Source organism: Stegostoma tigrinum, chromosome 28 (assembly GCF_030684315.1).
Source record: "Stegostoma tigrinum isolate sSteTig4 chromosome 28, sSteTig4.hap1, whole genome shotgun sequence".
In the NCBI taxonomy this organism is placed as follows: Eukaryota; Metazoa; Chordata; class Chondrichthyes; order Orectolobiformes; family Stegostomatidae; genus Stegostoma; species Stegostoma tigrinum.
Window position 1 is genome coordinate 49,341,266 of NC_081381.1, and position 14,992 is coordinate 49,356,257.

Consider the following 14,992-nt stretch of genomic DNA (forward strand, 5'->3'; position numbering starts at 1 on the left):
CCCTCCCCCCACTGCATCCCGAAACCAGCCCAGCCTGCCTCCAATTCCCTAACCTGTTCTTCCTCTCACCGAATCCCATATATTCTTATAGGCTAAAACCTCTCTCATTACATCAGTTTCCCTCTTCACGGACCTACCTACATAAGTTTTTGAACATTTTATGTTATTATTTCAGATTGCTAGCATCCATAGATCATTTTGTGTTGGATGTAAAATAGATGATCTTGCCAATTGTTTCTGGTTTTCATTTTTATTCATTCAAGGGAGGTGGGTATCACTGGTTAGGTCAGTATTAATTGCCCATCCCGAATTAAGAGTCAATACCATTGCTGTGGGTCTGGAGTCATATGTAGATCAGACAAGGTAAGAACAGAGACAAAAACAAAGTTGCTGGAAAAGCTCAGCAGGTCTGGCAGCAAACAGAGTTAATGTTTCATGTCTGGTGACCCGTCCTCTGTAAGGACAGAGGTTTCCTTCCTTAAAGGGTATTAGTGAACTGGATAGATTTTTCTGATAATCGGCAATGATTTCATAGTCACCATCAGATTCTTGATTTCAGCTACTTATTCGATTCAAATTCCACCATATGGTATGAGGAGGATTTGAACCCAGGTCCCCGAGAAATTACCTGGGTCAGTAGTTACGTGATAGTATCACTATATTGTTACAATAATATGCTAATATCATATTGCCCCCCTGCTTATGAGCCCTCAGTGTGTGCAAATGGTCTGCAATTTGTCAGCACACTTCGGATTTATTCATCAATTGAGTGAATGTGAACCGCTTTAAGAAATCCTAAAGTTGTAAAAGATAATATCTAAATGAGAGTTGTTTCTGTATAAAGTAGTGGCATCATTCACATTATTCCCATATGCTAGTGGAAGATAAATAAGTTTAGGAGTCAGAGAAATTGCACTGAGGATTCTTAAGGGAAAAAGGGTGAGAACTAATCATTCTGGTCTAAACCTGCCATTAATGTCCAATTTATTTTTTTTGTAGCTGAATACCAGACTAGTCTACAGGAAAAGCTTCCTCTCATCATTGGATCAGCAGCTGCTGGGCTGGTCTTCATAATCGCTGTGGTAGTCATACTCATCGTTTGCAACAGGTTTGCAACAATTCTTTCACAATCTTGCAAACATACATGTTTTTTTAAAATGCATGATCTCTTGTGCAGCACATTTCTGTCAATGAGTTTCCTCAAAAAATGTTTATGCTCACCTTCAAAGGGCTTGTGTCCTATCATATCCAAACAAAGTAATTTTTTTTAAGGAAACTCATGTGAATGACCTTCAATTAAGAGGTCTTTTCAAATTCAGCAATGTTGCTCTAGGTTTACGGACAAGTTGTCAGCAATACCCCAATGATTAAATAGTGGTTGCTTGGTTAAGAATTTATCATATTTTTTCTCTGGCTCTCTGTATAAACCAATTAGACCTTGCAGTATTTACCTCGTTCCATGGGTCTACAAGGCTCACAGTCCTGAATTACTGCAGCCAGAGTGCTGAATCCCTGATACTAGCACAAACAAAACTGAAGGAATTTGAATCAGTGTCCACATGGTAACATTGCTCCATACTCACTATTTATTTTACATATAAACTGAAAGACAAAATTATTATGTACATATGAATAATTAGTGTATGTCATTGTGAGTGAACTGGCATAATTTTGTGTTCTGTTCCAACAGAGTTAACCAACAATTAGCAAAACTGAATGGTGGAATGGATTTAATGGCCAATTCCTAATTCTTATTTTCACATTCCTAGCCCAAACACAAAAAATATAGAGCAGAAATGAACATTAAAAAGAAAATATTTGCTTTTTATAACTGTTTAAATGTCCTGAATCCTATTTTTAATCCCCTGAGAGTCATCTCCATGAGACTGCAGGACTTAACTCTCTCCTTTCTACCAACACTGACTCCTACAGGTCACTTATCTTCTGCCCAGTCTCCCAGCTTCAAGATCAAGGTTTCCAGTTCCAACAAGGGTCAAGCTTCCGGCTCGAAGGTCCATCCTTCCAAGCTCCCAGGTCTAAGTTCCCAACTCCTAGCTCTTTGTTTTCCACTGTCTCTCCCTTGTCATTGCTACCAAGCAAACATTTTAATTTGTTTACCAGTGGATATTTCCCATAAGTGTAACCAGCGATCCAACGTGTACAATCTTTAACAAACAGGTCAGGTGACACGTGTAGTTTGCTCCTTCACCTTTCCTTCCCTACCTCTATCCAGCATTTCAATTCTTGCTCTGTTTTGACAGGTATTGATCCAGTATCAATGTAACAGTACTACTTACACTCCTAGAATCATGTAAAAATAGTCTTAGGATACTTTCAATAGTTTAACAATACCACGCTGTGTGAAGAATAACTTTAAAGGCCAGACATGAAGTTTTATCAGTGAGGTTTGGTGTGACAAAATCCACTGGCCATTCAATGAATTCAAGCCAGGATGCTCAAAAGGATGGGTTTACCATTGAAGTTAAAAATAGCATTAAATTGAAAGAAAAGAAAACATACAAAATGGCAAAGGTTAGTGGCAAACCAGAAGATTGGGAATATATTAAAAACCCAAAAAAATGACAAAAAAACGAGATACAGAGGGAGAAAGTAAATTTTGAGAGTGAAATCATAAGTAATATGAAAATGGACTGCAAGAGTTTTTTTTTAGATAACAAGGAAGAAAGAGAGAGGCCAAGAACAAATTCTCTGGGTGGTATGGTGGCTCAGTGGTTAGCACTGCTGCTTCACAGTGCCATGGACCTGGGTTCAATTTCAGCCTCCAGTCTGTGTGGACTTTACAGTTTCTCCCTGTGCCTGTGTGGGTTTCTTTCAGGTGCTCTGGTTTCCTCCCACAGTCCAAAGATGTGCAGGTTAGGGAGATTAGGCGGATGGGTCTGGGTGGGATGCTCCAAGGGCTGGCGTGGACTTGTTAGGCCAAAGGGCCTGTTTCCACACTGTAGGTATTCTATGATTCTATGATAAGAGAATAAGCCTGAAAATAGTAAGAGGGTACCAGGAGATTGCAGAGGAGTTGAATAAATACTTTACATCAATCTTCACGTTGAAAGACACTGATAGCATTCCAAAAATAAAAAAAACAAGGGAGAAAAGAGGGATAGTAAATAAGTACAGTAATAATCACTGCAGAAAAAAGTACTAGGGGAACTAGAGGGTGGGGTTGTAAAGACCAATAAGTCTCCAGAACCTAATGGGATACATCCAGGGCTATGAAAATAAGCACGGATAGAGAAAATGGATGCACTTGTAATAATTATCTAAGACTCTTTAGATTCTGCAAAAGTGCTGAGTGAATGGAAGACTGCTGTCGTAACACCTTAGTTCAAAAAGTGAAGGAGTCACCGTACAAGCATCAATCTGCCTCTTAGCCCAACTATTGGAAACATGTTGAAGTTTATTATAAACAATAGTAGAACATTTAGAAATATATAATAAAATCGAGCAGAGTCAACATAAGATCAGGAAGAGGTAATCATAACTAACAAATTTATGAGAATCTTTTGAGGCATGGTTCTAAAGAGTCTATAGGGTCAGAAAAATCTGCGGTTCTTGTGCACAGATCTTTGAAGGTGACAAGATATGAAAGGAAAATGGTGAGCCATGCATATAGAAACATGATTATAAATAGAGACATTTGAGTACAAATGTAAGAAAGTTGAACAAAAGCAAAGTTGGTGGAAAAACTCAGCAGGTCTGGCAGCATCTGTGGAGGAGAAAACAGAGTTAATGTGTTAGGTCCGGTAACCCTTCCTCAGAACCGAGGAACTCGTGTATTAACTTGCGTATTGCATCCAGTTTTAGCCATCATGTTGTAAGAAGGATGTGTGAGTCTATGAGGAGACTTCTGAGGATGCTTACAGAAATGAGCAAATTAAGCTACAAGGTTAAGTTAGAGAAAATGAGATTGTTGTTCTTCGTGCAAACAATATGTCAAAGGATTTTTGCTAAGAGGTGTACAAGATTATGATAGGTTTGGATTTTTTAAATAATCAACAGACAATATAAATCATGCAGGACAAAGATTGAAGGATTTCACCATGAGATTCAGAGGGTTTGTTAGAATCAACTTTTACACACCATGACTTGGAACTACAGAGATAGTTGGAACTGCCAATGCTGGAATGAGATAACAAGGTGTAATGCTGGATGAACTCAGCAGGCCAGGCAACATCAGAGGAGCAGGAAAGTTGACATTTTGGGTCTGGACCCCTCTTCAGAAATGACTTCCAATGACTTGGAGCTAACTGTGCATAAAGGTGTTGGAAGCAAAGAGATGATAATGACTTCAGAAGGAAATTGTGAGTGGTAATTGAAGAATATAAACTTATAGGGCCACTAGGATAGAGCAGGGAGTGAGACTGAGGTTGTAGACTTGCTCACTGAACTGGCATGTATGCTTACATATGTTTCATCACCCTGCTAGGGAACATCAGTACACGTCTGGCGAAGCATTAGTGTTTTGTCCCGGTTGTTATTGATATGCCTCGGTTTGCTGGGGTGGTTGGCATTACTTCCAGTTCTGTTTTTCAGTGGTTTGTATATCAGATCCAGTTCAGTGTGTATGTTGATGGAGCTTTGGTTAGACTGCCAGGCCACCAGGAATTCTCTGGCATGTCTCTGTTTGGCTGGTGTTATTTTGGATGCGTTGACCCAGGTCAAATTCGTATCCTTCTTTGTCAGTGTGTATTGAGACCACTGAGAAATAGTCGTGTTTCTTGTTGTCTATTGGTGTTTGTGTATCCTTCTTGTCAGTTTTCTTTCAGTTTGGCTATGTAATGTTTCTCACTGTCCTTGCATGGTATTTTATGTATTACATTAGCTTCATTACTTGGTAGGTATAGAACCCTTTATGTTCATCAGTAGCTGTGACAGGGTGGTTGATAGTTTGTGGGTTACCCTGAAACCTAGGGGTCTGAGTAGCCATGGTTCATCTCTGATATGTGTCTCATGTACGGTAGGGTGACTAGTGTGTCTAGCCATAATGTGTCTTGTTGTGGACTGTCTCGGAGGTAACTGGGTTCTGCTTTTTTGGGTATCCATTCCTTTTAAAAACTCCAAATAAGTGCTCCTGTTCCGCTTTCCTCAATTCTGGATTGCTGTAGTATATTGTGGCTCGTTTGAATAATGTCCTGATGCAGCTCTATTTAGACCATAAGACCATAAGACATAGGAGTGGAAGTAAGGCCATTCGGCCCATCAAGTCCACTCTGACATTTAAATCATGGCTGATGGGCATTTCAACTCCACTTCCCTGCACTCTCCCTGTAGCCCTTGATTCCTTGTGAGATCAAGAATTTGTCAATCTCTGCCTTGAAGATATTTAACGTCCCAGCCTCCACTGCGCTACATGGCAATGAATTCCACAAGCCCACCACTCTCTGGCTGAAGAAATGTCGTCTCATTTCCGTTTTAAATTTGCCCCCTCTAATTTTAAGGCTGTGCCCACGGGTCCTAGTCTCCCCGCCTAACGGAAACAACTTCCAAGCGTCCACCCCTTCTAAACCGTACATTATCTTGTAAGTTTCTATTAGATCTCCCCTCAACCTTCTAAACTCTAATGAATACAATCCCAGGATCCTTAGCCATTCATCATACGTTAAACCTGCCATTCCAGGGATCACCCGTGTGAATCTCTGCTGGACATGCTCCAGGGCTAGTATGTCCTTCCTACGGTGTGGGTCCTAGAATTGGGCACAGTATTCTAAATGGGGCCTAACTAGAGCTTTATAAAGTCTCAGACACACATCATTGCTTTTATATTCCAACCCTCTTGAGATAAACGACAACATTACATTCGCTTTCTTAATCATGGACTCTACCTGCAAGTTAACTTTTAGAGAATCCCGGACCAACACTCTCAAATCCCTTTGTACTTCTGCTTTATGAATTTTCTCACTGTTTAGAAAATAGTCCATGCCTGTATTCTTTTTTCCAAAGTGCAAAACCTCGCATTTGCTCACGTTGCATTTCATCAGCCATTTCCTGCACCACTCTCCTAAACTGTCTAAATCTTTCTGCAGCTTCCCCACCTCCTCAGTACTACCTGCCTGTCCTTTGTATCTTTGTATCATCGGCAAACTTCACCAGAATGCCCCCAGTCCCTTCATCAAGTTCATTAATATATAAGGTGAACAGCTGCAGCCCCAACACTGAACCCTGCGGGACACCACACGTCACCAGTCGCCATTGTGAAAAAGAGCCTTTTATTCCAACTCTCTGCCTTCTGTCAGATAGCCAATCCTCAATCCAGGCCAGTAGCTGACCTTGAACACCATTGGCCTTCACTTGCTCAGCAGCCTCCCATGAGGCACCATATTAAAGGCCTTTTGGAAGTCTAGATAGATAACATCCACTGGGTTTCCCTGGGCTAACATACTTGTTACCTCTTCAAAGAATTTTACAGGTTTGTCAGGCACGACCTCCCCTTACTAAATCCATGTTGACTTGTTCTAATCTGACCCTGCACTTCCAGGAATTTAGAAATCTCATCCTTGACAATGGATTCTAGAATTCTACCAACTACCGAGGTTAGGCTAATCGGCCTGCAATTTTCCATCTTTTGCCTTGATCCTTTCTTAAACAAGGGGGTTACAACACCAATTTTCCAATCATCTGCGACTTTCCCAGACTCTAGTGACTTTTGAAAGATCATAACCAAAGACTCTGCTATTTCCTAAGCGACCTCCCTCAGAACTCTAGGATATAGCTCATCGGGGTCAGGAGATTTATCAATTTTTAGACCTTTTAGCTTTTCTAGCACTTTCTCTTTTGTAATGCCTACCGTACTCAACTCTGCCCCCTGACTCTCTTTAATTGTTGGGATACTACTTACGTCTTCCACTGTGAAGACTGACGCAAAGTACTCATTAAGTTCTTCAGCTATTTCCTTATCTCCCATCACTAGTCTTCCACAATCAATTTGGAGCGGCCCAATGTCTACTTTTGCCTTTTGTTTGTTTCTTATGTATTGAAAGAAGCTGAACTATCATTTCTAATATTATTAGCTAGCCTACCTTCATATTTGATCCTCTCCTTCCTTATTTCTCTCTTTGTTATCCTCTGTTTGTTTTTGTAGCCTTCCCAATCTTCTGATTTCCCAGTGCTCTTGGCCACTTTGTAGGCTGTCTCTTTTTCTTTGATACATTTCCTGACTTCCTTTGTCAGTCATGGCTGTCTAATCCCACCCCGGATAATCTTTCATTTTTTTGGGATGAACCTCTGTCCTGTGTCCTCAATTACACCCAGAAAATCCTGCCATTGTTGCTCTACTGTCTTACCCACTAGGCTCTGCTTCCAGTCAATTTTCATCAATTCCTCTCTCATGCTTCTGTAATTACCTTTATTTAACTGTAACACCATTAAATCCGATTTTGCCTTCTCTCTTTCAAACTGCAGACTGAACCCTACCATATTATGATCGCTGCCTCCGAAGTGTTCCCTTACTTTAAGGTCTTTTATAAAGTCTGGCTTATTACATAGCACTAAGTCCAGAATAGCCTGCTCCCATGTGGGTTCCATCACAAGCTGTTCCAAAAAGCCATCCTGCAAACATTCCATGAATTCCCTTTCTTTGGATCCACCGGCAACATTATTAACCCAGTCCACCTGCATATTGAAATCCCCCGTGATCCCTGTGATCACCGTGACCTTGCCTTTCTGACATGCCCTATCTATTTCCCGATGCATCTTGCGCCCCTGGTCTTGATCACTGTTAGGAGGTCTGTACATAACTCCCATTATAGATTTTTTTACCTTTGTGGTTCCTCAACTCCATCCACACAGACTCCATGTCCTCTGACCCTATGCCATTCAGTGCCGTAGATTTAATTTCATTCTTAACTAATTTGGCAACCTCGCCCCCTCAGCCAACCTCCCTGTTTTGTTGATAAGTTGTAAATCCTTGGATGTTTAACTGCCAGTCCTGAACTCCCTGCAACCATGTCTCTACATCATAATCATTCAAGAGGATTTGTGCTGTTAACTCATCTACTTTGTTGCGAATACTACGAACATTTAGATAAAGTGCCTTCATGCTAACTTTCTTATCATTATTAGAGATATTGAAAATCCTAAGATGTCTTCAGCTATCCTTCCTTTTTGCGGTATTCCTAGTCTGCCTCGAGCTTAAACCCACCTGTACACATGCGATCCTGTTGCTTATCTTTCCATTTAACTCCGTATTCCCTGTCTCTTTCACTTTCCCTTCCCCCCGACTCAGAAGTTTAAAGTCCTACTGACCACCCTATTTATCCTTTTCGCTGGAACACTGGTTTCAGGTCGGTTCAAGCGGAGACCGTCCCAACGGTACAGATCCCCCCCCCCCCGGTTCCAAAACTGATGCCAATGCCCCATGAAATGGAATCCCTCTTTCCCACACCAATCCCTTAGCCACATGTTTACTTCCCTAACTTTCTTATCCCTATGCCAATTGGCACATGGCTCAGGCATAATCCGGATATTATGACCCTTGAGGACCTGTACTTCAATTTCTTTCCTAGTGTTTCATAATCCCTGAACAGGTCCTCTACCCTAGCTTTGCCCATGTTGTTAGTCCCAACGTGGACCACAACAACTGGATCCTCCCTCTCCCGCTCCATATCCTGGCACTGGGCAGGCAACACACCATGCGGGGCTCCTGATCCAGTTTGCATAGGATACTATCTGCCCCCCTAACAATAGAATCCCCTATAAAAACTATCTGTCTTTTTGCTCCCCTTTCTTGAATGGCCTTCTGCACCACAGTGCTGTGGGCAGCTGGCTCATCCTGTCCACAGTCCTTTCCCTCATCCATGCAGGGAGCAAGAATCTCCTACCTCTTGGTCAAGGTCAAGGGCTGAGGCTCCTGCACTCCTGAACTCAGAATCCCCCTACCTGCCTCACTTACAGTCATACCTTGTCCCTGAACACTTTTTGAATTTGAATTATTTAATCTACCGGGTGTGACTGCCTCCTGAAACAAAGTGTCCAGGTAACTCTTCCCCCTCCCGGATATGCCACAGAGTTTGAAGCTCAGATTCCAGATCATTAATTCTGATCCGGAGTTCTTCCAGCAACCAACACTTGCTGCAGATGTGGTCACTGCCGTTCTCAATGGGATCAGCCAGCTCTCACATCATACAGCTACAGCATATCACCTGTCCAGCCATTACTACTTTAGTTAACTTTTACAATTTATGTATTAAATGCTTTCTAGTACTTCTCTGTGACGCTCTTTTTCAATTAGCAATTAAACTTTTAATCAATTACACAATACACAAGAAATGTAATTTTAAAAGCCTTACCTTAACAACACACGAGAGTCCTTCTCGGTTAGAGCTCCCGCTCTTTCTGCTGCTGGAACAGGAATGGAGAGCTCCGCCGGTCAAGATTTGCAAATCTTTAAAGCAGAGACTCACCCACCTATAGGCCTCTGATTGATGGTCCCGCTCTTCCTGCTGCGAGTCTGTGGACTTTTAATTAGCTTAGAGAAGGAGGGAGGGAGGGAGACCCTACTGTGTAGGACCTGGGGCTTCGAGGTAAGTGCTTAAATAACAATCACTTACCTTCCCAACTGCCTCTCTGCCCAGCTCCCACCGCTTTCTGCTGAAGAAAAGCAACTATTTATGGGTGCTGGGGTAGTTGCTGGTGTAATTAAGTATCTGGTCTGTATGTGTGGTCTTTCTGTATACACTGTATACAGGATATTTATCAAAATTACTTTATTTTACCCCTTCAAACTCAGTGTACATTTCACCAGGGTCACTCATTCCTGAAATACTGTTCATAGGCTTCTGACACTAGTTCAAATGCAGCAAAGATGGCATTTTTCACTTCATTGTGCTCCCTAGATATCTCCTCTGATAGTGATGGAAATACCTCACTAGGTCTACCAGCAATTGGATCAACAATACCCACATGGCCACTGGCCATTTCATTTATTCAGCCACTCTCTGAAATGAAATGAAAACAAGTTTCTACATCCTTCTTATTGAACTTAGGCAAAACTCGGACATGTTTAAACATATTCCCACTGGGCCTTTGGCTATGATGGGTTTGCACTTCATCACAATTCTCCTCACTAATCCTACCCTCTCTACCTTTGCCTCCGCCCATTAAGAACATAGAACAGTGCAGCACACTACAGGCCCTTCGGCTCCCAATGTTGTGCCAAACTTTTACCCTAATCCTAAGGTATATCTAACCTCCACCCCTATCTTATACTATCATCCATATGGCCATCTAATAGCTGCTTAAATACCCCTTAATGAGGCCAACTCCACTACCCTCTCCAGCAATGCATTGCACGCCCCGACCACTAAGTAAAGATTTTCCTTTCTAACTGTCAACTTATGAAGTTCAAACTCTCTTTCTTTCTTTCTGTTAATCTTCACTCTCCCTCTTCTCTTTCAACTAAAGAAGCTGTGCCCAGGTATGTTTGTACCTAAGCCAGCTCTGTAATTGGAAATGTGTAAAGTTTTCATTATACTTATTGAGTATATGAGACAGTAAAGGCTATTTTGTTCTTCTTTCTTTTCTCTCTTCCTGCTTTTCCTCGGTTTTCAATTGTAATTCAACTGTTTCATTTCCTTTTCCCTTTCTTTTGCCTCTAATTCAAGCTACTACGTATGCAACTGAAGTTTAGCCATTTGCAAAGATTCCAATGGCATTCCAGCAATCATGAATATTGAGCTATTGCTGCAAATAACTTCCCTTTTCACACATACAAAGGTAACCCCATCTCCCGCTGGTGTGCCAATTCCAAAATCTTTGCCGTACTCACTTCCTGTAAAACTCCTGCAAGTGACCTCTTCGACTGCCAGAAAACTCTCAGTGACTGAAAAAGCCATTACTACACACCTTGCTTGAACCAACTACATTTAACACCCGAAACTAAAGGTACCAACACGTATCACTCGCTACCTTTCAGTCCAATAATCCCAAATCCAAACTGGAATTAGAGATTTTGATTTTGACAAGAACAACTAATTTGTTACAGTTCAGACTAGGTACCCCTCAAAATATGTTAAGAAGATAGTCTAGACTCTAACTTCTTCTTATTTTAAAGGCAAATGTGAAAGACATTAAGCAAAACTCAATTTATCCAAACACCATATTTAAAATATGGTGAAGAAAAGAAGAACTTAGAATAATTTAACTCCTATTGGAAAATGGAACAGAATACTAGATATAGTTTACTCTTACTAATTAACTGTTCCAATAACACAACACTTGCAAAAAGGGCAAATTCAGAGAATAGATTTGTCTCACAAGTAACCCAGTAGCACAGAGACCCCCACCTTCGAGCTGTAACCAACAGAGGGAAAAAGTAGTTTCTATTTCTTCAAAACTCCATCAGCTAAAATGTACCCGATAAATCCTGGTCTGTGAGACTGGCCACACCCATCCAGACTGTTTCTATTGTTTCAACTTTTTAAAAGTAACTCAAAGGCTCACATATTGTTTGCTTCACTGACTTTCCAAGTAGACAGCTCAGTGTGTCTGTCTTAAAAGCTCTCTTTTGAAATAAAGGCCAGAATAACCTCTTCAAGCCACAGCCTCGTCACAGTTGAGATGGCATATACTCAATTGCCTTCTTAAATGCTAGAAATGACTGGATGATTGGCACATGGAAGGCACTATGGTTTGGTGGATAGACCATTGAACGGAGTCAGATAAATATTTGGTTAAATTCAGGAAAGGCAGAAAAGAAGGGGGAGTGGAAATTAGTGAATTGGGCTGCAGAAGTGAATGAATGATCAGCTGAATCACCTCCTGCAGTGAAGTTGTATTACATTTAATAAATAAGGAACTTACAAAAACTACAGGAGGAAATTGACAAAGTTATTAAAGGTAACAAAGAGGTTGCAAGACAAAAGTAATGGAGCGCATTGCAGTCAAGCCTCAATATTTCAATAAGTAAAAAATATAAGTGGCCAAACCAAGAGAATATCAGTCTAATTATTAGCCAAAGGAAAGTTTTCACATGTCCCCCATGTTTCAAAAACATCTGTGAAACGTAAAAACAAAGGTAAAGGTCAGAAAGAACCTGGGTCTCTGAAACAGGGTCATGGACAACAATCTTTCATTCCTGACTAAATGCTGGAGAGTGCTGGATGACTGGTGGGTTGTTGTTGGCCTGAATCATCTGAACATTGGCAGAAGTGAGCAGATTTCCACAACGCTCAAAATTTTCCTAACTTGAAGCTGCTGTGTATTTCTTCTGACATCTTCCAAACCCCGCTTGTCATAGTTAAAAAGGAAAATTGCGTCTATTGGAAACTCTATTAGAGCAGAATAATGAATGACTGTTCCAACTCTGAGCTAAAGTTGCATTTAAGACAGTTCTGTCATAGTTATCTGGACAGAATCAGTACAGAAGGAGGCCATTTGACCCATCATGTCCGTCTCGGCTCCACATTTTACTGCACTGTTACTCATAGAACATAGAAAAGTACAGCACAGAACAGGCTCTTTGGCCCACAATGTTGTGCCATGGAATAATCCTAATCCAAAATTAAAATAACCTAACTTACATTCCCCTCAATTCACTGCTGTCCATGTGCATGTCCAGCAGTCGCTTAAATGTCACTGACTCTGCTTCCACGACTACTACAAGAAATGTTAGACAGAAAAGCCCTAATCTAAATCCTGGGTAGTTATAGAACTGCACAGCCAATCAGTCACACTGAACCATGACTCACCCATTGAATCTCTGACTCGCCTTGACCTACCTCACCGCCACTCCACTGAGCTAGCTTCTGCCATCTTGGAGCAGCACGGTGGCTCAGTGGTTAGCACTGCTGTCTCACAATGCCAGCAACCCAGGCTTGAATCTTGCCTCAGGTGACTGGCTGGAGTCTGCACATTCTCCCTGTCTCTGCACGGTTGTCTTCCAGTTGCTCCAGCTTCCTCCCACAGCCCAAAGATATGCAGTTAGGTGGATTGGCTGTTCTAAATTGCCTGTAGTGTCAGGGATGTGCAGGATGGGTTAGAATTAAAATCGCTACAGTGTGGAAACAGGCCCTTTGGCCCAACAAGTCCACACCGAACCTCAGAACATCCCACCCAGACCCATCCCCCTATAACCCACCTAATCTACACCTCCCTGAACACTATGGACAATGTTGCATGGCCAATCCACCTACCCTGCACATCTTTGGACTGTGGGAGGAAACTGGAGCACCCAGAGGAAACCCACACAGACATGAGGAGAATGTGCAAACTCTACACAGACAGTCGCCCAAGGCTGGAATCAAACCCTGGTGCTGTGAGGCAGCAGCGCTAACCACAGTGCTACCGTGCCGCTGTATAGAATGCAGAATCACAGGGATAGAGTGGGATGTTGGGTCTGGGCAGTGTGCTCTTTGGAGGGTCAGTGTGGACTCAATGGGCTGAATTGCCTTCTTTCGCACTGTAGGGATTCTATGATTCTGTGAAGCTGCCACCCAGCATCTGCCAACACAGCCATCTGGCATTTCATTCTCCTGGCAACCTACTTAGTTGACACCCACCTATCTGCCTACCTGCCTTACCTCTCTTTCCTGCTCACTCAGCCACCCAGTTATTTACTCACTCATACACTGATTAAAATGCTGACAAACATTGGGATCTTTAAACACTGACTAGGAAACAGCAGCTAGGACCTCAAAATGGGTTTGTGGCTTCTGCCCAAATTATGTTTGCTGTTCTGTGCAAAGGTTTCTGCACTGAATGAGTTCTTCTGCTCATATACCACAAGTCTTCTTTTCAATGTATACAGTGAGTGGAAAATTTTCTGTCTGATCAACATTGGGCACAGGACTCTGATGCTAATTGAAAGATTTGGGGCATTACCTCTTGAATGCTTCAATTGAACCTCTATCAAATCTTCTCTCAGCTTTCGTCTCTCCAGGGAGACCAATTCCACCTTCTTCAATCTGCCCTCATAACTGAAGTTTCTCATTCATGGAACCATTTTTGTAATTTGCTTCTGCACTCTCTCTAATGCATTCATCTCTTCCCTACAATACGGTGCCCACCACTGTACACAATATTTCAGCTGAGGTCTAATGTTTGTCTAGCATAAGTTTAATATCACCTCCCTGTTCTTGTACACCATGACCCAATTGATAAAGCTATGGTATGCTTTGGTAACTGTGGTCTCCACCCGTTCTGCCACTTTCAATGAACTTTACACATATACATGCAGGTCTGTCTGTTCTTACAGCCCCTTTACAATTGTACTCCATATTTATATGACACAACATCATGGGCCGAAGGGCCTGTACTGTGCTGTACTTTTCTATGTTCTATATTGTCTTGCAATGTTCTTCCAACCAAACTACATCACCTCAAACTTCTCTGCATTGGACCGCATCACATTTTGTATATCTGCAAATTTTACAAAATAACCTGTGAGGAATCAAAATTGTTTGAGTGATAGGAAACAGATTAATGGATAATGAATATTTTTTTCAGTAGGAGGAAGGTTTATAGTGGAGTTCCCCAAAAGTTGAAATTGGGACACTTGGTTTTCCTATAATATATTAAGGATATGAATCTTGGTATGCAGGGAACAATTTTAAAACTTGCAGATGACATTAAATTTTGATGAATTGTAAACTATGAACAGAACAGTGCAGAACTCCAAAAGAGTGTTGTCAACTTGGTGGGCAGATAGGCGGCAGATGCAGTTAAATGCAGAGAAGATAGGATACTTACAGGTTTCAGGATTGTCACGACTCACTGGGAAGTGTGCATGAAATTAATCCTTGCTATTCCCAGGTCTCCCACCCATTATAAGGGTTTAAAATAAGCACATAAAATTCCCCAAATTACTTGGTTTTCCAGTTAGGTTGATAGAAAGCAGGACTTGGTTTCTGCACATAGCAAGAGTTACTATTTATTGCAAGTCATTCAACTCTAGGTCCAGGTAAACATTTAAAATCCATTGGCATCTAACACCACTCATTAAAACTCTAATACTCTTATAGTCGTTGGTAGGCAAAAGGCC

At 41.6% G+C, this 14,992-nt stretch overlaps 1 protein-coding gene across 2 annotated transcripts in view; it reads left to right on the forward strand.

The window, feature by feature from the left end:
- The window catches only part of LOC125466639 (ephrin type-B receptor 2), a 761,045-nt gene that overhangs the window by 668,050 nt on the left and 78,003 nt on the right, over window positions 1-14,992 (forward strand). The window contains exons 8-9 of one of the 2 annotated variants that reach the window (XM_048561431.2): window positions 1,000-1,108; window positions 1,933-2,034. In XM_048561431.2, the coding sequence (XP_048417388.1) occupies window positions 1,000-1,108; window positions 1,933-2,034 (211 nt within the window). The remainder of the gene's footprint in view (window positions 1-999; window positions 1,109-1,932; window positions 2,035-14,992) is intronic. The other variant, XM_048561432.2, reaches the window with a different exon arrangement.